The 27,570-nt window shown below is 39.5% G+C and overlaps 1 protein-coding gene across 1 annotated transcript; it reads left to right on the top strand.

Moving 5' to 3' along the window:
• Positions 1-6,225: 6,225 nt before the first annotated feature.
• Positions 6,226-16,176, top strand: LOC112630469 (cholesterol 7-alpha-monooxygenase). Its single transcript, XM_025394805.1, has 6 exons — positions 6,226-6,442; positions 7,990-8,230; positions 9,533-10,119; positions 11,690-11,820; positions 13,836-14,011; positions 14,578-16,176. Exons 1-6 carry the CDS (start codon positions 6,363-6,365, stop codon positions 14,875-14,877), a joined length of 1,515 nt encoding a protein of 504 aa, XP_025250590.1. The 5' UTR covers positions 6,226-6,362; the 3' UTR covers positions 14,878-16,176.
• The last annotated feature ends 11,394 nt before the right edge of the window (positions 16,177-27,570 follow it).

Genomic DNA, 27,570 nt, shown 5'->3' with positions numbered 1-27,570 from the left:
CCAATAAACACATGAAAAGATTTTTAATATCATTAGTTATTAGGGAAATGTAAATCAAGGCCACAATGAGATACCACCTTCCACCCTCTAGGATGGCTATAATTTAAAAAACAGAAAATAATAAGTGTTGACAAACAACATGAAGAAATCTGAACCCTCTTTCTTCATTCATGGGAAAGTAAAATGGTTCAGTCATTCTGGAAACCAGTTTGGCAGTTCCTCAAAAAGTTAAATATAGTTACCACAAGACAGGCAAGTACACCCTTAACTACATACTCGGAAAATTTAAAACATACTTTTACACAAAAACCTGTCTGCAAATGTTCACAGCAGCCCTATTAATAGTAAGTAAAAAGTGAAAACAACCCAAATGTCCATTAATTGATTAGTAGGTAAAATGTCCTATATCCTTATAGTGAAATATTATTCAGCCATATAAAGGAATGAAATACTGATAAATACTACAATGTAGGTGAGCCTTGAGAATATTATGCTAAATAAAAGAAGTCAGATGCAAATATTTATATATAATAGTATTATATCATTTATACAAAATGTCTAGCACAGGCAAATCTATAGAGACAGAGAGTGTATTGGTGATTGCCAATATACTCTCTGTGGTGGAGAGTGGCTGCAAATGGATATAGAATTTCTTGTGGGGATAATGAAACTATTCTGAAATTGGATAGGGGTGATGGTCACACAATCTTTGAATATGCTAGAAATTTTGAATTGTACTCTTTAAAGGGGTGAATATTATGGTACTTGAATTTTATCTCAAGAAAAATGAATAAAAAGTAACTAAATCATTGAAAATATCTGATGGCATAGGGTTTGTGGGGTAACTGGCATTCCACAGTGATTTTCAAAGGGCTTGTGCTATTTTCATTTTGCTTTGTTTTAGTTGTGGAGCCCTTCCTTGAAACAAACTTCATACTACAGTCCCCTTTCATGAAGCAGAAGAGGGCAGTGGGCAGAGCCTCTCCTTTGGCTTTCTCCCCCACCACAACAGGGAGCCCTGGAGCTCTGGGAGAAAAACTCTGAAATATAAAGGGCATGCATGTGAGCTGTGGAGTCCCAGAGCCCTGGGTTTGCATCCTAGATCTGCAATTCCCATGAATTGAGTTTTGGGAAGCTGCTGAAACTCTGACCTCCTGTTTTCTCATAGTACTATTGTAAGGGTTAAATGAGACAATGTATGTGAAGACGCTGGCCCCATAATAGAGGCTCTGCCACACATTTCAGTGATACTTTCATCACGTATTTCCAAAAACGTTTTCACATTTTCTTAAAATGTCAGAAAGAAGACGACAGAACTTACTTGCCTTTTACAACAGAACAAATGGAGCAAGTCAGAGGTTAAGGTGCTAACATTCTTCGTGGTTCCTCACCACCTTTTGTTCTGTTAGCCTATAAGGAAAAGTCTTCTCCTTTCTCATCTCGTTATCTTCAGGGGAAAATAGTACTTCAGCAAGTGACCCAGTTCAAGAACATCACCAGAGCCATTAACATACAGAGGTTTGTTCTATTCTCTCTGTGCATCATCTCTAAGCACCTCAGGCTTCCCTCCTAGGACCTAGGGAATGTCAGGAAAGTGAAAGTAATACCCCACCTAATGAACTGCCCTGTGCTGGTCTGAGAAGACAAGCCCAGCTTCCTCTATGGCTCAAGATTTGGTTTCCTTCAATATGTCCTTTTGGAAATATTTCCATGAGATTGGAGAGATAAAATGAGCCAGGATTGCTCACATTCAGGAAAAAAAACTCCTCTATCTTTTTCTCTCTCCCTCTTTCTCTCCCTCCCCCTGACTGCCCTCTTCTCTCTCTCTCTCTTTCCCTGAGCTGGCAAGGTTAACTGGTCACAGCAAGTCTGATGAACCAGTTGGGCTTCTTGGACTGAGTTTCAGAAGGCTGAGATGGGGATGAAACTTATCACAAAAGTAAAGGAACCACTTAGCCTTCTTTGATTCCAGGCCCCCAAACCTGTCTTTCACTTGGGTGAATGGAGTTCTTCCTGTGCTACAGCACGGCATAGTAGGGGCTGCCCTGGGCTTAGAGTCAGAGCTTCACCACATTCAGTCATCTGTACATTGAGGCATCAGTGCCTGCTTCATGGTGCTACCCTGTGGATTAAATGAAGAGAGTTTTTGACGATCTTGACACTGAATATTGATGCATTGGCCAGACTTTTTCTGATAGTAAAAAATGGTGGTTTCTTGTCAGAAATCAAATCAATATATTTGTTCTCCTGTTGATTAGCTGTGTCCCCAGAGGGTAGAGACTGCCTGTCTTATTTATCTCTCTATCTCTAGCACTTAAAAGGTGCCTTGCACAAAGTACATATTAAATTCATATGAATGAATGAATGAAATGCATATGATTTATTCATACCCAGTTGGTTGTGTGTTTACCCTTTCCTAAACCTGTAGTCAGGTGGCCTTGGACTCCCCTGTACTTCTTGTGCAGTACTGTGCTGTAAAGGTGGACTATCACACTTCAATTCAGAGCAATCTGGGCTTGAATCCTGAATTTGCCAGTTTATTAACTACAGCAAACATTTTTGAGCATACATTGTGCCAGGTGCTAGGCTAACAGACATGTCTTACATGTCTGTCTTACAGACATTGTCTTACTTCATCTTAATATCTATGAGTCATGCACTATAATCATCCCTGTTTTACAGATAAGAAAGCAAAGACTTGGAGAGGAAAAGCATCTTGTTGAAAGGTAAATACTTAATGGCCAAGCCAACATACAAATCTAGATTTAATCGCAGTTTCCTCTTCATCGACCATTTGAACTAATTCAAGCTATGTAACATTTTCCACTGAACCTTCTTGCCTCTATTTCCTCATCTTTAACATGGTCAAAATACCCATCCTGCCCAAGTTAGTCATTTCATTAAAGTAGAAAAATACACGAGAAGCTTTTAAAATGTGAAAACCTCAAAATGAATGTAAAAGTTATGATTCTTTTAGAATGTGTCAACAGCTTCTTATTCTCTAGTCCTGCTAGGCATTTACAATCTCAAAAGCATGTATTTAAAATGCAAAACTATATTTGTATTTGCCATAACTGGTTTCATTCCCTATGGCTTCATGAAAATGTGGCTCGAATGTGATTATGAAAGCCCCATATTAATCACGACAAGACTTCACCAGCCCATTCCACAATAGACCCCCATTACTTTGCCATTTTCCCCATGGTCTTGGGGATTAACATTCAGCTCCTTGTTACTTATGCAAATTTCTGCAGCTGGCTTGAATTTCTCCTCAGAAAATGGGATTTTCTTTTCTATCGCATTATCAGGCTACAAATTTTCCAAACTTTTATGCTCTGCTTCCCTTATAAAACTGAATACCTGGCTAGGTGCGGTGGCTAACACCTATGATCCCAGCACTTTGGGAGACTGAAGTGGGCGAATCATGAGGTCAGGAGTTTGAGACCAGCCTGGCCAACATGGTGAAACCCCATCTCTACTAAAAATACAAAAAGTTAGCTGGGCATAGTCGTGGGTGCCTTTAATCCCAGCTACTCGGGAGACTGAGGCAGGAGAATCACTTGAACCCGGGAGGCAGAGGTTGCAGTGAGTCGAGATCGCACCACTGCACTCCAGCCCTGGCAACAGAGTAAGACTCCGTCTCAAAACAACAACAACAACAACAACAACAACAACACACCTGAATGCCTTCAACAGCACCCAAGTTACTTCTTGAATGCTTTGCTGCTTAGAAATTTCTTCTGCCAGATACCCTAAATCATCTCTTTTAGGTTCAAAGTTCCACAAAGCTCTAGGGCAGGGGCAAAATGCTGCCAGTCTCTTTATGAAAACATAACAAGAGTCGCCCTTGCTCTAGTTCCCAAAAAGTTCTTCATCTCCATCTGAGACCACCCCAGCCTAGATTTCATTGTCCATATCATTATCAGCATTTTGGTCAAAGCCATTCAACAGGCCTCTAGGGAATTCCAAACTTGGTCACATTTTCCTGTCTTCTTCTGAGCCCTCCAAACTGTTCCAACCCCTCTGCCTGTTACCCAGTTCCAAAGTCACTTCCACAGTTTTGGTTATCTTTTCAGCAGTGCCCCACTCTACTGGTACCAGTTTACTGTATTATTCCATTTTCATGCTGCTGATAAAGACATACCTGAAACTGGACAATTTATGAAAGAAAGAGGTTTATTGGACTTACAATTCTGCATCGCTTGGGAGGCCTCACAATCATAGTGGAAGGAGAAAGGCACGTCTCACATGGCAGCAGACAAGAAAAGAGCTTGTGCAGGGAAACTCCTCTTTTTAAAACCATAAGATATCATGAGATTTATTCATTATCACGACGACAGCGCAGAAAAGACCTGCACCCATAATTCAATCACCTCCTACCAGGTTCCTCCCACAACATGTGAGAATTCAAGATGAGATTTGGACGAGGACACAGCCAAACCATGTCACACTACCATGCCTGACTTCCTTTCCATTTTTGTATGTTTGCTTGTTCTTCATTTGTCTGAGAAGTGACTCTAAAGGGCTGTATTATTTGGATTTTAGACTGGCATTTTATCTGACTGGGATACCTTGCTGTGATTGGCCATGTATAAGGTCAGCTTTTTTATAAGCGATATTTTTAAAAGATGTATTAAGTTTTTAAAAATCCATCTGCCTAAATAATATGCACAAAGCCCCCCAAAAACCTAGATTCTAAGAAAAATCTATGTACTGCCATACAATGATTGATATTAATAATTATGGTGATAAATTACACACACAAAATGTGTGATCTCTGTTTAAACAGGTAAAGACAAAAAAACCATGAAATAAACCTATGGAGTCTATAGCCAAAACTGGAAACAACCCACATATCCATCAATAGGAAATCAGTTAAATAAATTATAGTACGTTTATCCAATGGAAGATGAAGCACATATTCAAAATTATTTATACATATGTATATACACATGTATAAACATATAGAGAGAATACTGTGTGTACGTGTATATATATCTACTTGTGTGGGTATGTGTACATATATACACACACACATTACTCTTGCCTACCTTCTTGTCTTTTGTCTTAACTGTGAACTTGTATTCACTTTGCTTCAGTAGGATACTCCCTTCTTTTTGGTTCTTAGACTCAGCACATTGATCCTTGACTCAGGACATTGCATTTGCTGCTTCCTCTTCCTGGAATATCCTTCCTTCTGATACTCACATGAGCAGTCTCTTCTTGTCATTCAGATCTCAAATGTCACATCTTCAGAGAGCCCATCTCTGATCATCATATCTAAAGTTGTCCTCATTCCCCCCTAGCTTTCTATACCATGTTTTATTTTTTTCATAACATGTATTTTATTTCTCCTTTCTCCATTGGAATAGAGTCTCCATTAGATTAGGAAACCTGCCTATCTTGTTAATGCCTGTAACTAGAATACTTTTGAAGAGTTCTTGGCATGTAATAAATGTTCAACTAATATTTTTGTGTACACAGAAATAAAGTTTGGAAGAACATATGCCAAATAGTTAATAGTGGTTACTTCTGAGTAGAGGAGTAGCGTGGTAGGTAAATTATTGATAGATGTTCACTTTCCACCAAGATATGTTTTAGTTAGTCTTAACTTACTTGAAATGAAATTTATTACTTTAATAATTAGAAAAATTGATAAACATTTTCATTACAAGAATGATAGATAAAATTTTGATGCTTCCAATAAGCTATATTTATCAAGAGGATGCACTTATGTAGAATACTCTCTTGAGGATGTTAGGTAAGTAACATGTTACTATATGTAGTAAAATATCTATGATTTTATAAAAGCACTGAACACGAAGCAACAGAAATGTTTTTCCCAGTCTCTTTCCTCCGAACTTGATCAGCATCTCTCTGGCAAAGCACCTAAATTAATTCTTCTTTAAAAGTTAACAAGACCAAATTATAAGCTTGATGAATAACTCATTCTTATTTTTCTTTATTATATTTTATGTATTTATTAGCTATGCCCATGTTAAACAGGTTTATTTGTTCTTTTTACACATACCAAACTCATAATATTAGCTGCTGTCCCCAGGTCCAAATGTTAAGTCAACATATGTTTGAGAGACCTTCAACTTATCAAGTATTGCAGGTCTCTGATTGCTTTGGAACCACTTCTGATACCTGTGGACTTAGTTCAAGGCCAGTTGTTACCACTTTTTTTTTTTCTAATAGAAGGAACAAATGGCTAATTGTTTGCTTTGGTCAACAAGCTCAAGTTAATGGATCTGGGTACTATGTATATAAAAAACCTAGCTTGAGTCTGTTTTCAGTGACATCTTTGCCTTTCTAATCAGAGATTTTCTTCCTCAGAGATTTTGGCCTAGATTTGCAAAATGATGACCATATCTTTGATTTGGGGGATTGCTATAGCAGCATGCTGTTGTCTATGGCTTATTCTTGGAATAAGGAGAAGGTAAGGAATGTTTTATCTTTAAATTGCTCTTTAATTCATCCATTTAATTTTTTTTTTACCTTCATTGTTATACAGTAAATTTGGTTTTCTATACTTACACATATTAGCATTATCTTCCTTATTTTTTTAATGAAAATTTTGATATGAATTTTTAAAGTAATATCTTTTTTACTATATCTAACAAAATATATGATGACAACGTCCTTTTTTAGTATTGGCATATACCAATGGTAATGTATAACTGCATATTGGTGTTAAACATAACCGACAGAAATTTTATAAGGTCTCCATGTACATTTATATGTATATCTAAAGACGAAGCCCAAATTAGTAAGGATACAAGTAGCAAGTGGGAATCTACGTGGAAAGGATTGCTTTCTCTCACATGGCTTCAAGAGATACTCTTATTAAATAAATGTTCTCTTTTAAGCTCATTCTTGTGCATCATATGGACTCTGCCTAAGCCTAGACTACAGCATAGACCTGAGCTGATCATTCTATTTCTGTTTTTAAATCAATGTTAATCAACTCTGGTGAACTGGGAAAGTCTGCTGAGTGTATGTGACATTGATTTCATTTATTTACAACTGGTTCAAGAATGCAAGAAAAACAAATACAGTCAGATCCAGAACCATAGTTTATTTAACTTCTAATTGGCTCAAGGAGTAATTGTGGGGAGGCATGTAGATATTCTCTGCTATGTCAATCTCAAAAAGAGAAAATCACCCTGAGCATATTTCAACTTTGTAGATTGCTATGTGTTTTCTGCCTTTTGCAGTTTCTTTCAGGCCTGATAGTTTTTACTTTTAATTAAACTACTTATCTTCAAACTAAGAAAAGAAAAGTTATTACTTTATACTGTATTATTCTATCAAGAGGTACAGAAGTTTATGTTGGAAAATAAGTTTACATTTTCTAATAGAAACATTTTAAAGGAGCACTGAATTACAATAGATGATTCTGTCAGTGTTTATCTTACTCAATTTCATTTTATAATAAGGTAATTTCTCACATGAGATTGTTCTTCTCTGAAACCATCCTTACAGAATAATAATATCTTTAAACTAGGAAGATTTTGAAAATCTCAGTTCTGAAATCTTCTCTTATTCAGTGATCTATGTCTTTAAAGAAAATAATCAAAAGAAACATTTTGAGATTTTTAGAAAAATGATGCTTAGCAAAATTATAAACACTAGATGTAGTTTTGTTTCCACACTGACAGCAAGAATCTCATTGGCCTTGTAAATCCTTTCGCCTGAATCATAGGGAAAAGTGACGAGCACACAGTAGACGGGTGCTTGTTGAATGTACATATGGATGGATGCATAAATGGATAGATTTAGTAATCCTTTCCACCAACATATCATATTACTAGGTTAATATAACCTATTTTCGTAGTAAAAGAGCGGAGCCCATCCAACAAAAGAAATATCTATAAACTATAGGGTTTTAAAGTTTGAAGTCAGCGGGAAGAATTTTTAAACCTGATGTAAGTAAAAACCCAAATGTGTAATCATCCATGTCTATCATACATTTGTTTCTGACAGGCAAACGGGTGAACCACCTCTAGAGAATGGGTTGATTCCATACCTGGGCTGTGCGCTGCAATTTGGTGCCAATCCTCTTGAGTTCCTCAGAGCAAATCAAAGGAAACATGGTCATGTTTTTACCTGCAAACTAATGGGAAAATATGTCCATTTCATCACAAATCCCTTGTCATACCATAAGGTGTTGTGCCATGGAAAATACTTTGATTGGAAAAAATTTCACTTTGCTACTTCTGCGAAGGTAAGCAGTTTTACATTTATTTACCATTCTGTTTGTCTTCTACCTTTTTATGTGCTGGTCTATTTAGAAATTTTGATGTACTTAGATTTTACGATAAAGGTGTTGAAGAGAGTTATCCTTACATGGAGATTCTTAGAAACATAAATAAGTTAAATTATACATAGCTTCGTAGTAACAATCATTTAGAAAGTCAAAATAGGTATAAATGTGTCATTTGTTGACAAGTTAATGAGGGTGAAATATACACTAAATGCTCTACTGAGACAGGTGACACTGTATGAATAAGAGAGAGAAAAATTCATCACATCAGCAGTGTCTATGAAAGAGTGCAAGTGATGGAAACTTAACATTCAACAGTTGTCTTGCTACACTTGTGCCACACAGTGTTTCATTTTGTTAAGGAATTGGCAAGATATTTTAACATCATTTAGATTAATAAAAGAATCTCTGTTGCTAAGAAAAAAACAAAACTAGCAACTACTTACTTACTGCAAATAAATATTAGCTTTGGTCTTTGTGACTAAGTAGCTTAAAGTTTGGTTAAAATACATCTACAGAGACGGGCGGATCACGAGCTCACAAGATCAAGACCATCCTGGCTAACATGGTGAAACCCCGTCTCTACTAAAAAATACAAAAAACTAACCGGGCGAGGTGGCGGGTGCCTGTAGTCCCAGCTACTCGGGAGGCTGAGGCAGGAGAATGGTGTGAACCCGGGAGGCGGAGCTTGCAGTGAGCTGAGATCCGGCCACTGCCCTCCAGCCTGGGGGACAGAGCGAGACTCCGTCTCAAAAAAAAAAAAAAAAAATACATCTACAGCTGGACACAATGGAACACACCTGTAGTCCCTGTGACTTGAGAGGCTGAGGCAGGAGGATTGCTTGAGCCCAGGAGTTTGAGGCTGCAGTGAGCTATAATTGTGTCACTTCACTCCAGCCTGGGCAACAATGTGAGACCCCATCTCTAAAAGAAAAAGAAATCTACAAATAATATAAAAGATAACTAATGATTTTAAAACATTGTCAATAAGTTTATGTGCAATAGGTGTAAATAAGTGCAGTAGCATAAGAGATAAGACATAGATGACTTGAGTGATCCAGGGGAGTGCCACTGAACTTGGCTTTAAAGGAAAGGTACAATTTGGCCATTTATTTGTAAAGTGCTATGAAATTGTACAAGCGAAAGCCAATTTCCTGTTTTTAAGAAGTAAGGAACTATGAAAGTATCTAATCCGTTTTTCAGTCATTTACTATGACTAGGTCAGGTTTAATTTCTTTTTCTGCATGTTTTATTTGCTGTCAGGCATTTGGGCACAGAAGCATTGACCCAAAGGATGGAAATACCACTGAAAACATAAACAACACTTTCATCAAAACCCTGCAGGGCAATGCCTTGAATTCCCTCACGGAAAGCATGATGGAAAACCTCCAACGTATCATGAGACCTCCAGTCTTCTCTAACTCAAAGACCGCTGCCTGGGTGACAGAAGGGATGTATTCTTTCTGCTACCGAGTGATGTTTGAAGCTGGGTATTTAACTATCTTTGGCAGGGATCTTACAACGCAAGACACACAGAAAGCACATATTCTAAACAATCTTGACAACTTCAAGCAGTTCGACAAAGTCTTTCCAGCCCTGGTAGCAGGCCTCCCCATTCACATGTTCAAGACCGCGCACAGTGCCCGGGAGAAACTGGCAGAGAGCTTGAGGCACGAGAACCTCCAAAAGAGGGAAAGCGTCTCAGAACTGATCAGACTGCGCATGTTTCTCAATGACACTTTGTCCACCTTTGATGACCTGGAGAAGGCCAAGACGCACCTCGTGGTCCTCTGGGCATCGCAAGCAAACACCATTCCAGCGACTTTCTGGAGTTTATTTCAAATGATTAGGTGACTAACACCATATCCATTTCTTTTTTTATTTTATTTTAGTAGAACATAGAAATTAAACCATTTTAACGTTAAGAAAAAAAGCCTTTCTCATGCCATCAATCAAGAACGTAGCACTAATGCGTGTTAGTGTTTAACATGTTTGAGTTCATTCAGTCCTTGCAAAAACATAGGCAGCTATGACTGGTAAAAGTGTTTTATAGAAACAAAGGCAGTCCCAGAGAAAGAGATGTCACCCCAAGTCATAGAGGTTGTATGTGCTCGTGTTGGGGTCAATTCAGGCTGCCTGGTCCAGAGCCCTCACTCTTAACCCCATACTGTTCTTCACGACACCAACTTAAGTCCATAATGCAGTTTTCATAATCATAAAAATGTATTTAAGTGATTACTGATTTAATCAGGGCAGTGACTATGCCTTATTTATTTGTTCATTCACAGTTTGTTTTCACTCAATTAGGAATTGCTGTTCTTCTGTTTTTGACCAAGTATGAGAGCTATGAATCAATCATAATCAATTTTTATTGATAAGAGACTTAGCTAGGTTTTGCTTTTTAAAACTGTATGTAACAGGAAAAAAAACTGTAATAACATATGTTTTACATAACGTGATTTCTCTCCAAAGTGTTAATCTTTTGGGAATTTGAAATTAGAATGGTCTATTATTGAATTATTCCAATTAAATTGGATATTTAGTATCATGTAGACACAAAATTGCTACTCCATAGGATTGGGAATGCCAAATTTCTATTAACAGCTGATGACTTTAGGTCTTATAAAATATTTTAAAACTTAATTTCAGATGTGAGAACTTATTACTAATTTGTCACAAATGTTGACTATCTTCCAAAGTTATTACTTGAGAAAGCACATCCAGAATAAATTCACATATTTACAGCAGGCATACAACATCAATTTAACATCATAAAGGAAATTGTAGCCATATTTTATGATAGTTTCACAAATACTTATCAGTCAAACATTTTGAGACTCAACATACTGTAGTTTTGTTATGTAGCTCCCTAGCCATGTCTAATCCTTATTAGAAACACTTGTTTATAAAAGCCCTGACCAAAGTTTAACTTTTATGTAGCAAGGCCCCCTGTTTTTATTATTCTTTTTTTTTTGAGACGGAGTCTTGCTCTGTCACCGAGGCTGGAGTGCAGTGGCGCAATCTGGGCTCACTGCAACCTCCACCTCTCGGGCTCAAGCAATTCTCCTGCCTCAGCCTCCCGAGTAGCTGGGATTACAGGATCCCACTGCCATGCCCAGCTAATTTTTGTATTTTTAGTAGAGACAGGGTTTCACCATGTTGGCCAGGCTGGTCTCAAACTCCTGACCTCATGATCCACTCGCCTTGGCCTCCCAGAGTACTGGATTCTTACTAATATCCAAGGACATAAAACGCAATTACAAATGTAGTAAACGCAAACAGGACTATCCCTGTCTCTTCTGCCCTGATATCTTCACCATCTAGTTAAAAGGAGGGGGAAAGGCCTATTTGTTTGCAGAACTCAAAGTATGGAAAAAGTTTATTTTCTGTACATACATTTTTTCTCTTAACTTTTAATAGGAACCCAGAAGCAATGAAAGCAGCTACTGAAGAAGTGAAAAGTACATTAGAGAATGCTGGTCAAAAAGTCAGCTTGGAAGGCAATCCCATTTGTTTGAGTCAAACACAACTGAATGACCTGCCAGTATTAGGTGGGTATACTTGTTATGTTGCGTTTCATTTTCTATGTCCTACTACTTCAACAATAATGACCAACATCAATTACATACTTACTGAATTCTAGGCATTAAGCTAAGTATTTCATATGAGTTTTCTTGGTTAATCCTCACAACAATCCTGTGACTTGGGACTGTTACTATTTATTTGTACCAAGTGAGAAAACTGACACCTAGAGGTTAAGCTGCAGCCAGGGTAGAATCAAATACATCATTGTGTGGGATGCTGTTCTCTCAGCTACCACCCTGCACTGCCACACTATGTTTCTCTTATTCCTCTTACCGCTAATCTGATGGTTAATGGAAGTATATTAGTCATTTTCATAAAATAAAGGAGGGAAAAGAACCACTAAGAAACCACAGTTACCTGCATGGATTGAGTGATGGATTTGAAGCTTCTTTGATTTTTCTTTGTTCTGCTTTTCTATATTTTATAGAAATATGGCAATATGATATTTTTAATTTAATTTTTTTTTTTTAAGACAAAGTCTCGTTCTGTTGCCCAGGCTGGAGTGCAATGGTGTGATCTTGGCTCTCTACAACCTCTGCCTCCTGGGTTCAAACCATTCTCCTGCCTCGGCCTCCCAAGTAGCTAGGATTACAGGTGCACGCCACCACCCCTGGCTAATTTTTGTATTTTTAGTAGAGACTGGGTTTCACCATGTTGTCCAGACTGGTCTCGAACTCCTGACCTCAAGTGATCTGCCTGCCTCGGCCTCCCGAAGTGCTGGGATTACAGGCATGAGCCATTGCACCCGGCCAACAATATGATATGTTTATAGTAAGAAAGTTTTCTTTTTTTGGTTGTTTTATTTAAGGAGGCAAGAAGCTTAGGTTCCTTGTTGGGTCTGACTTGGGAGACTTTGGACATGTCAGTTCTCTTTTGGGGGCCTTCCTTTTCTTATCTGTAAAATAAAATGCTAACATTCTGGGATTTTATACACAATCATGTGATGAGCACCCTAAAACATGACAGTTAAAGGATAAGTCTGAAAGGTCAGGCTGGACCTCTCGTGAGCTCTCTATATTTCAGCCATTTTCAGGTTGGTTCTTTTTGTCCCTTTATGCCTTTACTAGGCAGCAGGGATCGCCACACAACATCAGATAGTATATGGATAAAAATAGGTTCTTGTAAATGTTGAACTGAAGCTGCAGTAAACACCTAGAAAAAACATATGTATATATCAATATTATCAGTATATTCAGTCTCAGAAGTCCTCAGCATGTTAAATCTCAGAAGTGATAAACTTTGAATAATTTATATAAAAATGTATTACTGATTTTTCCAGTTTTATTAGATGATTACTTTCCTATAAAATGATGGAATTTTGTTTCCCAATTATGACCAAGATGATTATCTCTTAATCAAAAGATTATTATTAACTCAGAGGATCTGATTTAAAAATACATTCAGGCTGGGCATGGTGACTCACACCTGTAATCAAAGCACTTTTGGAGGCTGAGGTGGGCACATCGCTTAAGGCTAGGAGCTCAAGAGCAGCCTGGCAACACAGCAAAACCCTGTCTCTACAAACAATAAAAAGAAGACAATTAGCTGGGTATGGTGGCAGACGCCTATAGTCACAGCTGCTTGGGAGGCTGAGGTGGGAGGATCACTTGAGCCTGGGAGGTTGAGGCTGTGGTGAGCCATGATCATGCCACTGCACTGCAGCCTGAGCAAGAGAATGAGACCCTGGCTAAAAACAAAAACAAAAATAAAAAAAATTCAGACACAGTTGAATCATTGATAATAGCATCATGGTAACAGAAAGAAAGTTTGGGAAATGTTTATCTGATCAGCTTCCCATACCCTGTTCATGTTACAGGACTACAGAACACTGTCACCACACAGTCCCTTTGTGTTATGCACTGCCAGGCTGTCTGTAGTTCAGACTCTATATCATATGACCTTCAAACACTTGCTTTGTTCTTCTCTTCCTTCCTCCCTTCCTTCTTTCATTTTTTACCTTTTTTGCTTTTAAAATATTTAGAAAGCATAATCAAGGAATCACTGAGGCTTTCCAGTGCCTCCCTCAACATTCGGACAGCTAAGGAGGATTTCACTTTGCACCTTGAGGACGGTTCCTACAACATCCGAAAAGATGACATCATAGCTCTTTACCCACAGTTAATGCACCTAGATCCAGAAATCTACCCAGACCCTTTGGTAAGTGCCTGCTCATTGAAGTTCAATATCCAGGTGATAGCTACCTAGATCTAAATAAAGAGGAAAGGTAGAATTGATTTTATCATTGTAGTCATAGGGATTGTCCCCTTAATCGTGTTAAATATTCATATATTTTGGAAAATTTAGATAGTGGTCTGAATTTTTAATTTTTAGTCCAGGTATTTGTCATCACACAGTCTTTGCTAGATTATGTTTGCAGTCATGATAATAAACCTGCCACTTTTTTTTTTTTTTCTTAAAAACACCTCCTCCCAAATCCAGGAAATTGGAGGCTAATATATTGATTCTTCCAGTTTCTTCTGGAAACGCTTCTCTCTCTAGCTCTGCCTGACTAAGGAACTAATCGTTCAAGCACGATAGGAGGTGTCAGAAGGCTTCCTTAGCTCATTAAGTGTATTACTTTCTGATTCAATGTGGAGTATTAGCTAAATCACTAATGGAGTAGATTTAAAAAGAAAATTACTCTTTGGAGCTTCCAGGTCGAGAAAGAGATAAATTTCTTTAAAACTAGCTTAAAGGCTGTTTTCTTTGTATTTTTATTGCAGACTTTTAAATATGATAGGTATCTTGATGAAAACAGGAAGACAAAGACTACCTTCTACTGTAATGGACTCAAGTTAAAGTATTACTACATGCCCTTTGGATCAGGAGCTACGATATGCCCTGGAAGAGTGTTTGCTATCCACGAAATCAAGCAATTTTTGGTTTTGATGCTTTCTTATTTTGAACTGGAGCTTGTAGAGGGCCAAGCTAAATGTCCGCCTTTGGACCAGTCCCGGGCAGGCTTGGGCATTTTGCCGCCATTGTATGACATTGAGTTTAAATATAAATTCAAGCATTTGTGAATACGTGGCTGAAATAAGAGGACACTAGATGATATTACAGGACTGCAGAACACCATCACCACACAGTCCCTTTGGATAAATGCATTTAGTGGTGGTAGAAATGATTCACCAGGTCCAATGTTGTTCACCAATGCTTGCTTGTGAATCTTAATATTTTGGTGACAGTTTCCAGATGGTGTCGCAGACTGTGCTAGTGAAAAAAACTAGTTTCTAGGAGCACGATAATTTGTTTTCATCTGTATGAGTCCATGAATGTTCATATAGCCAGGGGTTGAAGTTTATTATTTTCAGAGGAAAACACCTTTTTTTTTTTTCCCCAAAATGAAGATACACATTCCAGCCAGGTGTTGTAGCAGGCACCTGTAGTCTTAGCTACTCGAGAGGCCAAAGAAGGAGGATGGCTTGAGCCCAGGAGTTCAAGACTAGCCTGGACAGCTTAGTGAGACCCCGTCTCTAAAGAAAAGATACGTATCCTAATTGGCAGATTGTTTTTTCCTAAGGAAACTGCTTTATTTTTATAAAACTGCCCAACAAGTATGAAACATGTTCAAATTCACGTTCTAGTGAAACTGCATTATTTTTTTACTAGATGTTGGGGTTCTTCAGGTGTGATCATATATCATAAAGGATATTTCAAATGATTATGATTAGTTATGTCTTTCAATAAAAAGGAAATACTTTTCAACTTTTTCTATATCCAAAATTCAGAGCTTTAAAAATGATTATTTTGATTTCCCAAAAACACTAAAGGTGGTTTTAATATTTTCCCTTTATGTTTTAACTTATTGTTACTGAAAACTCTATGTCCAGCTTTAACTATCTTCTCTGTATTTTTATTTCATTTCATATTAATGAGAAGAGTTTTTTTCAGAGATTAAAAAAGGCAGTTTTTCTGTTATTGTTAAATACACACTATCACTGAACAAATGCAGCTTTTATGTGATCTGTTTTAAAGTTAAAACCGGATGGAAATAGCCGTTTGAAAGCTTTGGTTATGAAACATGCGGAGTGTATTAAGTACGGCTTGACATTATGTTTTATTTAAATGCTTTTTATCGCTAAATGACTTGCAGATGAAAAAAACTAAGGTGGCCTGAGAGTTTAAATGCTGTGTACAACAATGCTTTGATAATATATTTTAAGTAAGAGTTATCAGCTATATGTCAATTGATATTTCTGTGCAGTATTTATATGTAAATTATATTTACCTTTTTGCTTATTTTACAAATATTAAGAAAATATTCTAACATTTCATAATTTTGAAATGATTCATCTTTCAGAAATAAAAGTATGAATCTATGTGTATTTATTTATTTATTTATTTATTTATTTATTTAGAGACAGAGTCTCACCCTGTCACCAAGGCTGGAGTGCAGTGGTGCGATCTCAGCTCACTGTAACTGCCGCCTCCTCAGTTCAAGAGATTCTCATGCCTCAGCCTCCTGAGTAGCTGGGACTACAGGCATGTGCCCCCATGCCTGGCTAATTTTTATATTCTTAGTAGAGAAGGAGTTTCACCATGTTGGCCAGGCTGGTCTCAAACTCCTGACCTCAGGGGATCTGCCCACCTCAGTCTCCCAAAGTGCTGTGATTACAGGCACAAGTCACTGCACCTGGCCGAATCTATGTGTTTTAAATTTTGAATTATTCAGAGTGTTTAAAACATTCACCCACTTATAAGCTAAACAACAACAGTTTTATTCAGGATTCATTCAAAATACTCATATATTCAAAATATTGCAAAAATATTCAATGTAATAATTTACTCAAAAATCTCCCTCATACTACATAAAATTTATTAGAAGTTTTCATCTTGCTATTTAATATTACCATAGATTTATCCCTTAAGTAGGTTATCTTTTATATTAAGAAAATTAAAGTCATTTAGATGTGGTTCAAGATTAACAAAAATCTATTTTATAGTGAACAGTTATAAACCAAATTTCTAATGTGGTTTCCTAATAGATTTTATGACTTCTTAAATGCATCCCACATTTTTCCATGTCTTTGTTCTTGTAGAGCAAGGGTTGGCAACTGATAGCACATGGGCCCAGAGGCTCCCTGCCTCTGTTTTTGTATAGCCTGAAAGTGGAGAATGGTTTTTACATTTTTAAATGGTTAGACAAAAAATCAAAAGAATACGAATCTTTTCTGACATGTGAGAAGTATGTGAAATTTGGACTTCCATACCCATCAGTTAAGTTTTATCGGGAGGGATGCAGCCTGCCCATTGTTTTCATTCTTGTCCACGCCTGCTGTTGCGGTGCCACTGTGGAGCTGAGCAGTTGCAACAGAGACCATGTGGCCACAAAGCCTGATATATTTAAAGTCTAGTTCTTTACAGAAAATGTTTGCCAATCCCTGTTGTATAGCAATCCCAAAGGCTACTTGTACTATAATTTTATTAACTTTAAAGAATGTATACAAGCATTGGTATATGAAGTATTTTGTCTTTTTTGAAAAAAGCATGTGAGGAGAATACATTTAAAAAACCATGGATGGCCAGGCACGGTGGCTCATGTCTGTAATCCCAACACTTTGGGAGGCCGAGGCGGGCGGATCACCTGAGGTCGATAGTTCGAGACCAGCCTGACCAACACGGAGAAGCCCCATCTCTACTAAAAAAAAAAAAAAAAATTAGCCAGGCATGGTTGGTGCTTGCCTGTAATCCCAGCTACTCGGGAGGCTGAGGCAGGAGAATGGCTTGAACCCGGGAGGTGGAGGCTGCAGTGAGCTGAGATCACACCACTGCACTCCAACCTGGGCAATAAGAGCGAAACTCCAACTCAAAATAAATAAATAAACAAAGCTATAGATATAACTTTATCTCAGACAACATTAAGTTATACCTTTATTGGAGATGAAACCATTCCATTTAGGAAAGATATTTGTATTTTAAAAAGCACCTAAAAGGCATTACAATAACCTATTGTAAGATCAAATAGACCTAGGAGGAGAGATGTTCATGGTTAAATCTATTCAGATTCCCACGGGCCAGGGCCAGGTCACTACTCCACATGTCATGCATCATCCCATCATATCCTCAGGAGTCCTTTGAGGTTTGTGTTACTATTACCTCTATATTACAGAAGAGAAAGGCAGAACTCCAGAAAGGTTAAGTCACTGGCTCAAGGTCACAATGCTGACAGGTGCAAGAGCTGGGAGTATTGGAATCCAGGTTGCTCCAACTCCAGAGCCAGTACTCTTCCCTTTGTGGCAAGTCCAGGTGACAGACTATCTTGACTCGGGTCATTGAAAAGATACACCACAGTAAACAAAATCCATGATGTCACTTCTGTCTCTAAATCCCCACTGTTTGGGAGGGTCACTTGGTCAGAGGGCGGGGCACTGTAGCTGCCAGGCCTAGGAAGGTCAGGAAGGAGGCCGAGGACTCTAGCTGAGAGCCCGTGAAGAGCCACGGTATTATCAAATACAACATTACGCTGTGCTCACCTTCACGTAGGACAGTGTCTCTTCATCTCACCAACCGCTTGGAGTTAATTGTGTAATCTCATGTCGTTTCTCTTAGGCTCAGTGTTATACATTTTTGAGGCAATGGGCTTAAGGTTTTAGCCTTGGTTTTATAAGTGGATAATGGAATACAGCTTTTCACCAGCATCATCGCCACACCACCTTCGTTGATACCAACGCAGAGGCTCGGGCCTATGAAATGAGGTCAAGACAGCAGCACTGATGCTTCACAGACTGTTCACAGCTATTTAAAGTCCTCTAGTCTAAGCCCTCATTTTAGTTAGAAACTGATATTTGGTGAAACAGAGGTGATTTTTGTTTAAAGGGTTGCACAGCAAACTGTAAGGCAGGCCCCAATCTAGAAACCTCCTGTCTGCACATGAAAGGCTGTATCCTCTGAACTAACGCATATGTTAAGGACCGACCTTCTAAATACAGGCATAGGTTTCACAGACTCCACAAAGTCCGTTTCTTCATCTATAAAGCTACATATGAAAAAATAATGAATAAATAAAATTAATCAATTAAAAATAAAAAAACTAGCTGGGTGCGGTGACTCACGCCTGTAATCCCAGCACTTTGGGAGGCCGAAGCGTGTGGATCACCTGAGGTCAGGAGTTCGAGACCAGCCTCGCCAACATGGCAAAACCCCGTCTCTACTAAAAATGCAAATATTAGCCAGGCGTGGTGGTGCATGCCTGTGATCCCAGCCACTTGAGAGGCTGAGGCAGTAGAATCTCTTGAACCTGGGAGGCAGAGGTTGCAGTGAGCTGAGATCATACCACTGCACTCCAGCCTGAGTGACAAAGCAAGACCTTGTCTCAAAAAAAATAAAAATAAAAATGATAATAAAAAGTAAAAAATAAAAATATTCATACACTTTCACATGACTGTATGAAAACTCCCCACTTTTATTGAAAATAATGTGCACCCACAATCTTTGGTAGCCTCAACTCCATTTTGAAGAACCAATTTCTCATTGAAAGTTATCCAGCCATCGGTGGCAAAGTTAATTAGAATATGGATTCAATACTCAACAGTTCTGGAGCAAGTTCTCATGGATTAAATGAATGACAGTTTCAAGAATTACAAGAACTTGTGTGAAAGAATTCATGAGAGAAGTGAGGGGTGGCATGAGGAGGGCTGATCACCTTCCCATTTGCTATTTTGCAGAATTTCAATCCATGAAAAACAGTTAAAGAATAGAGTGAATACCCATCACTTTCACCTAGATTTATCCTAATACTTTGCCACATTTGCCTTTACTCAGAAAGATGGTTTGAAAAGTAATTTCAGTTAAGGCTTTCATGTTTAATTTCCTTTCAAGTTTCCAATTTGAAGTTTTATCTCTGGCTCCTCTAATTCTTTGGAGAAGAGCAAGGAATGGGGGGAAGAGGAGGGAGTTGATGGGGTATTGATTGTCTTCTTCCCCACTATCACCAACAAGACTTCAAAATGGAACCTTTTTTTCTTTTATATTCTGGCAAGAAACAATGTAAAACAAACTCCACTGGAAACAGAAATTGTTATTTTAAAACAAAAAAATCTGTGCATGTAGGAAAAATGTACAGGAAGATACTTTTCCTCAGTTTTTCTTGGAGTGTGTTGGTGAGAAGATGGTTAGGGGGCAGATGAAGGGACACAGGGATATCATCTTGGTGAAACATTTGGTGCTCCAGGTATCAGTGTGCCAGGGCCATGGGGAGGTATTGGAGCGAGGTCAGGTGTCCCTGGGAGTGCTTTCGCCACAGACACGTAGCAATCAAACAGTCAGCAGTTTCTCAGAAACTTGGCTGTAAGAAATTTACTTCATCACTTCTCTGGAGTGATTCCAGGGAATGGCAGTTCCCCAAGGAGGGCAATCATAATTTATTCAACTGCATAGACCACCAAAGCTTCCAATTGACGCGTTAAACATAGCGGGAGCTCAAACAGTTGAAGACGGTGATGGAATAAGAGTGTTATTTGTGCGGAGGCGTTGGGCACTTTGGGGTTTCTGTTTTTCTCCTTAGCCTGAGCTCTAGTGAGTTGCAAACACTTTGGTTGCTTTACTAGCAGGACTTTTTGCTTCTCTGTATTGATCTCTCACTCTATTGAAATATTGGGAAAGAGTTACACACAGAATTGAGAACACAGCTGGCCGGTGCTCAGGCCCACGCTGCGTGACAAGGCAGGTTTACTATTTGCTGAAACAAAGTGGAGGTGGAGAAGGCATCAGCTCTGTGGGCAGCTGAGCAGGTTCCTGACGGGGCTCAGAGACACAGAGAGGTGGGCCCCGTTGGCACAGTCACTAGTCTGGCATGGGGCAAAGGCCCAGGGGGAAAGCAGACAGAGTCTTCTTTGACCCTCAATTCAGTCATTAATGTACTGAATCTCCTATTTATTTTCTACTCTTTATTAAGTAAGTTTCAGAAATGTTCAGCCTGCTGAAGGTCTAAGCCTGCTTCTGGTTCCAGTCAGGCCTTTGCTTTGCAGCACAATGAAGAAACCCATTCATTGTGCAGTTTTCTGGGGTTGGGGGACGGCTCCATAATACTGGCCACCTGTTTGATTTCTCCTTTTATTATAATTAGGCCAAGTAGCTTGTCTCATAATAATGAAAGCTTACTTCCAAAGAAATAGTGTCAGGATGTATGACTTCTTTCAATTCAACCATGTTTAAACAGTCCTCAATGTACAAGCAGTATGTTTCAAAGATTCACTCTTGAATAGAATATGTGGGACTCAGAAAACATTTTATTGAAGAAATTATGTTATAGATGGGACTTAGGTTCCCAGAGCAACAAACAAAAGTCAGTGTAACTCGTAATATCATGAGTCACTCTGTTTTGAATAATTTTTTTTTTTTTTTTTTTTTTTGAGACGGAGTCTCGCTCTGTCGCCCAGGCTAGAGTGCAGTGGCGCCATCTCGGCTCACTGCAAGCTCCGCCTCCCGGGTTCACGCCATTCTCCCGCCTCAGCCTCCCAAGTAGCTGGGACTACAGGCGCCCGCCACCACGTCCGGCTAGGTTTTTTTTTTTTTTTGTATTTTTTAGTAGAGACGGGGTTTCACAGTGTTAGCCAGGATGGTCTCGATCTCCTGACCTCGTGATACGCCCGTCTCAGCCTCCCAAAGTGCTGGGATTACAGGCTTGAGCCACCGCGCCCGGCCTGTTTTGAATAATTTTACAATGCAAAAGTAAAGAAAGGGAGAAAACCCACTGTTGAAATATGAATACTTCAATCTGACTAATAAATAGTTTTAATTTATCTTGAAAACAGATGTCTTAAAAGAGGACGGGAGATAAGATTCTGAAGGAGTCATTTAGGAATTTTCAAAGGAGGCACTTTCACAGGAGGTGATTTAGAATCATGGAGTCTCCAGGTTATAGGTAAAAGCAAATCCCTTGTTTTGTAGCTGAGGAAAACAAGAGGCAGAAGACTATTTATCATTTAGCTTATCCTTTTATTTACCTTTCATTCAGCTTTGCCAGTAAAGGGAGGGAGGTGGAGGGGAGAGGGCTGCCGGCACCATACAGAGGAATTTGAGGAAGTGGGAAGGACCAGTGCATTGGCCTGCTAGGGCTGCCGTAGCAAAGGACCCGGGAGCGGGTGACTTCTACGGCAGACATGCATTTTCTCAGGCTTCGGGAGGCTGGAGAGTCTGAGATCAAGGTGCTGGCAGGTTTAGTTTCTCCTGAGGCCTCTCTCCTTGTTGTGCACATGACAGCCTTCTCCCTGTGCCCCCACACCGGCTTTTCTCTATGAGCAGGCATCTCGAGTGTCACTTTCTCTTCTTATAAGGACACGGGTACTGTTAGATTAGGGCCCCACTCTTGTGACCTCATTTAACCATAATTACTCGTTAAAGGCCCAGTCCCGTTCTGAGATACTGGCAATTTGGGCTTCAACATATACATTTGAGAGGAACAAAATTCAGCCTATAGCATGCAGAGAGAGTGGAAAAAAGCAAGAATAAAGTTAAAGAAACTGTAGTACTATTAAGGTGCCAAGTGAACAGAGCAGAGCCCACTGAGCAATGGCAGGGAAGAGGGGAGCCGGGGGCTTCTGCTGGTTCCTGAATCAGCCTGACCTGTGTGGGGTGGGTGTGGGTGTGTGTGTGTGTGTGTGTGTGTGTGTGTGTGTATCTACATGAGGGCGATGTGGAAAGTGACTAAAGAGCCTAAATTCTCATCCTCATGCGTTTCACTTTTCCTTCGGGGCTGGAAATACCCAGTGCCATCCCACACAGACTGAATAGACCTTTCTAGAAAGAAGACATACAAATGGCCAAGAAGCTTAGGAAAAGAGGCTCAACAGCTCCAACAATCAGAGAAAAGCAAATCAAAACCACAATGAGGTATCACTTCCCCTCTGGTAGAATGGCTGTTATCAAAAAGATAAGAGACAACAAAGGGTGGCAGTGAGGGTGTGGAGAGAAATGAACCCTTCTACACTGTTGGTGGGAAGGTAAATTAGTACAGCCATTATACAAAACAGTATGGAAGTTCCTCAAAAAATCAAAAATCGAGCTACCATATGATCCAGCAATCCCACTTCTGAGTATATTCCCAAAGGAAATGAAAGTGGTATCTTCAAGAGATACCTGCACTCCCATGTTGCAGCATTATTCACAATAGCCAAGGTATGGAAACAGCCCAAGTGTCCTTTGGTGGCTGCATGGAAAAAGACAATGTGGTATGTACATACAATGGAATATTACTCAGCCACAAAAACAAGAAATACTGCCATTTGGGAAAATACGGATGAACCTAGAGGACAACTGCTATGTGAAATAAGCCAGATGCAGAAAGACAAATACTGCATGATTTCACTTATATGTGGAATCTTAAAAAGTCAAATTCATGGAAGCAGAGAGTAGAATCATGGTTACTAGGGGGCGGGGGTGGGTGGGTGGGGGTTAAAAGACAAGGAGATATTGGTCAAAGGATATATGTTGGTCAAAGGTTATACAAACCAAGTTCTGGGGATCTAAGGTATAACATGGGCAGTGTTGGATGTGCTAATACAAAAAAAAGAAAGATAACATAAATATGTATTCATATCCAGGGCCCACCCCACTGCTGTTGTTTTCCTCTGGAGTAGGCAAATGCAGAACATTAGGGATCACAGAACAAATCTCAGCCTCACTCGATACATTCTATTTCCATGCAGGCAGTAGGTCTCTCGGAAGGTAATTGATGACAATATTCTAATTACTCAGCACCTACAGCATTCGTTCAACCAGAAGGACTCACATTGGACTGCTGGTCTAGTCCAACATTATGTTATTCTGACATTTGAGAACAAGGCAAAGCAAAAGTATGAAGTATGTTTTGTGTTTGGTGCTCCCTTCCTCATCTCACAGTGCCCATCTGTCATTCAGGAAAGAATTGAGGGCTGCTGAGTGCTCAGGCTGTACCAGGCTCAGTGCTGGGAGCAGGGATTTATAGAAATGGGAAGACCCTCTCCCTGCCCTCACAGCCCTCAGAGTCTAGTCCAATCATTTTAAAAGGATCTAATTCCAACTCCATACATACCAAAGGGTGGATTAAAAGTATTTTATCTTCTGAGGCGTGGGTATTTACAGTGTAACTTCTAAGTGCAGAATGTAAAGACTTCATTCTATATTAGGGGATTTCTATCTTTCTTATTTTTTAAATAGACAGGACTTTGCCATATTGCCCAGGCTGGTCTCAAAACCCCTGAGCTCAAGCAATCTGCCTGCCTCAGGCTCCCAAAGTGCTGGAATTACAGGCGTGAGACAGCATGCCCCGCCAATATTAGGGGATACTGAGTGGCAGGTGGGTGATACTGTTCTAGGAAAGTGAAGACGTCTTTTGTTGCAGTCAGACTGGGGGAGTGGTCATGGCTCTTCGGAGGCTGGCCCCGCTTCAAGGACACGATGGCTGCTTCTTCTGTTTGACTGCTTAGTTACAAAACACCAAGGGGTAATTTTCTTTTAAGCTCTTTTCTTTACTTATCAAAACTCTTTAGCCTGACCGGGCGTGGTGGCTCATGCCTGTAATCCCAGCACTTTGGGAGGCCGAGGCAGGCGGATCACGAGGCCAGGAGATCGAGACCATCCTGGCCAACATGGTGAAACCCCATCTCTACTAAAAACACACAAAAAATTAGGCGAGCATGGTGGCATGTGCCTGTAATTCCAGCTACTTGGAAGGCCGAGGCACAAGAATCGCTTGAACCCAGAAGGCTGAGGTTGCAGTAAGCCTAGATCTTGCCACTGCACTCCAGCCTGGTGACAGAGCTAGACTCTGTCTAAAAAAAAAAAAAAAAAAAACAAACCACCACAACTCTTTAGCCCTTATCATCACTCACTTGGCATGTGAATCCTGCAAAACCACGCTGGGGCTCAGTGCTCCAAATTAAAAACTCTCACTGGATGTGTTCCAATGCTGTCTCATGGTGTTTGAAATTTTGGCAGATGATCTAGAGTCAATAGTGGCTTACAAACTGTTCACCTTGGTTACCTCTGCTGAAATGATGTAACCATCTCTCTATTTGTGGTAAGTCAGCATTTGAATCTAAAGTCACTTTAGGGTAGTGGCAAGGCTGATGGGTAAGAATGCAGAAAACTGAAGTCTTGTCCGTATATGGCATGGTACACACACACCACACACACACACAAATATAAGTAACGCTTTGCATTTATACAAAATAAAAATAGGGAAAGACATTTCCAAATGACAACAATGAAAAAAAATTTCCAACTCTAGATGGCAAACTAAAACTGAGGCAGGCCAAAGGAATTTGAGAAGAAACAAAAGATTCAGTAGCCACTTTGCTCTTAGAGATGTATTTCTCAGACCTTCTAAATCTATAAATACTGCTGTAACATGCAACCACCCATAATGTATGCCTGCCACATATTACATATATTCTGCTTGTATTACATATCTGTAGAATTCTGTTAAGATGCTGATGTTGGGCTGATGGTCAGGTGTCTACCTGCTTGGTGAGTGCCTCAGTCGTGTACACAAACCTCAGTTGGCAGCACAAATTCCTAAATGTTATGAGCACTGGGGGACCTTCCAGAATGGTCACAATTGTGAATGGCAAATCCTCGAGGGTGCATTCTATGGAACTCTCCATGATTATGGGACAAAGACTTCAGGAAAAGAAGTGATGACTCACAGATTAAATACGTCCTTGGCATGTATTCTGACTGATGGTTACTTTAAAGAGTTTCTTCTGATCAAATTTTCTATAAAATAAGCAAGATCATATTATTGTCCCTCAGCATTTCTAAGCTATGTTGATAAATGTTGAAAAACTACTGAACCCACATGAAAAGAATTTGATTTTTTTGTTGGAATCTAGGAAAAAATTTCTGGTCAGAGTATGTTAATTTGTGTCAGATGCTGAAAAGATCGCAAATGGACACATACAGACACACACACATGATGAAGAAGAAGGAAAAGATAAAAGAGAGCAAGATAAAAAAACACTGCAGGGACCAGATGGGGAAGGTAGACTGGGGTGATTACCCATGGGTGATCCTTCCACACGTTCCAAGCTCAAAGAGCCTATACTATGGGGCACCATCACTCTTCACTAAACGCAAGTTGTCCACGTAATTCCAGTAAGGTATACATGACCAGAGGAATTCTCTGAGAGAGAAAAATCAATAAGAGTGAGCAGTGAATAAGGTTAGAATTTCAGAAAGTCTTTGATACATTTAAAAAAAAAAGAATTTTAATCATCATGAAATTGATACAGAAATAATCCTGCTTGAACGTGAATGAGGAACTTGCTTGGAGCCAGTAATCAACACAGGCATGGGCTAAGTCCCCTCACTAACTATAAGCCTTATTAAGAAATGCTACTTCTAATTGAGAAATCTTGTGTTGTTTTAAAACAAATAACAACAACAACAACAACAACAAAAAAGCTAGCAGCACATTTCAGGGGTTGTGTTATTGCTATATCATAAATTTCCCCAAACTGTAGTGGCTTAAAACAACAAACTTTAACTCATGGCTTCTGTGGGCAGCAACCCAGACCTGCTCAGCTGGGTGCCTGAGGTTCAGGCTCTTTCCGAAGGCCACAGTCATCTGCAGGCCAGATGGGGGCTGAGGAATCTGCTTCTGGACTCATTCATGTAGGTACACATGCGTGTAACCTAAGCTCAGATGTGATACCTTTTTTTTGTATTTTTGTTGTATTTGACTTGAAAGTCAACAATTTCAGTCCCCTCACAAGGGTGTGAATAGCACAAGTCTAGGGTCACTGAGGAACGTCTCAGAGGCTGCTTGAGCCCATGTTCTGCACCAGGAGGCCTGCATGCACTGCTCTGCTCCTCCACTTCCTAGCCTCATGGTCTTAGCTCTCTCTATGCCTTGGTTTCCTCACCTTTAGGTTCTCAGAACCTAAAGCATTGAACTCAGAGGGTTGTTATGAGGAGTAAACGAGTGCTTTGAAATGCTGGATGGCACTGACAAAGCCGTACAGAAGTTTCATTTATTACAAGGGATTGCTTAATGCTCTGGGTTTCAGAATGTTATGGGCATAAAAATAAGAACTTTCTGTAGTAGTTTACATAGTAGGCAATATATTTGTTAGTGCATTATCCACAGAGATGTGGCACTGAACGAGAAATAAAATGGCTTAACATCAGCAATAGCAGAATTATAAATGGCTGCCCAGACGGAATGTGACTGGAATTCCCCTCTCATGGCATGGAGCACAGAGAAAAGGGGACACACGAACGGAGTATCACCTTGAGAAGTCCTTCAAGAGCCTGAAGAGCAGCAGCTTTGTCCTATTTCTGATGTCCCCATTCCTGCTCCTAAGGCTAAATCTCTTAACTTTGCCCTTCAGAAATAATATATTTGAGCACTGTCTATTTTAGCCCAAGGTCACAGAATTCCAATAGGACTAAAGTCAAAGTAAACATATCTCTGCAACTCAGTATTGATTTCAGGGGACAGCTATGCCTCCCTAACAGACCTGAAAACCATGCAACTGCCAGTAAAGAGAACTTAGACAGCACTCTGATGACCTGCTTGTCAGGCTGGGAAGTGTAAAAACAAGAGAATTCCGAACCAAATCGCCAACTTCTTAAAGAGGATCATCATATAAGGCACAGGGTACATCTCTCAATATAGGTCTTCTTCACCTTGTGCAGCATGAGAAGTTTACAGACTTCAAAAGTCTTTACTCTGTCCTTCAACCCATGTGCTCAGGACAGTGGATACATCAATCACCTAGAAGCTGCGGTAA

The sequence above is a fragment of the Theropithecus gelada genome, chromosome 8 (genome assembly GCF_003255815.1).
Source record: "Theropithecus gelada isolate Dixy chromosome 8, Tgel_1.0, whole genome shotgun sequence".
Lineage (NCBI taxonomy): Eukaryota > Metazoa > Chordata > Mammalia > Primates > Cercopithecidae > Theropithecus > Theropithecus gelada.
Note: the sequence above shows the minus strand (reverse complement) of the source record. Positions and strands in the feature narration are given on the sequence as shown.

Bases quoted from the DNA above. Each gene is read 5' to 3' on its own strand.
- LOC112630469 (XM_025394805.1), top strand. From the start codon at position 6,363: ATGATGACCATATCTTTGATTTGGGGGATTGCTATAGCAGCATGCTGT. The intron at 6,443-7,989 runs GTAAGGAATGTT...TGTTTCTGACAG, and splicing joins ATTCTTGGAATAAGGAGAAG to GCAAACGGGTGAACCACCTC. The intron at 8,231-9,532 runs GTAAGCAGTTTT...ATTTGCTGTCAG, and splicing joins ACTTTGCTACTTCTGCGAAG to GCATTTGGGCACAGAAGCAT.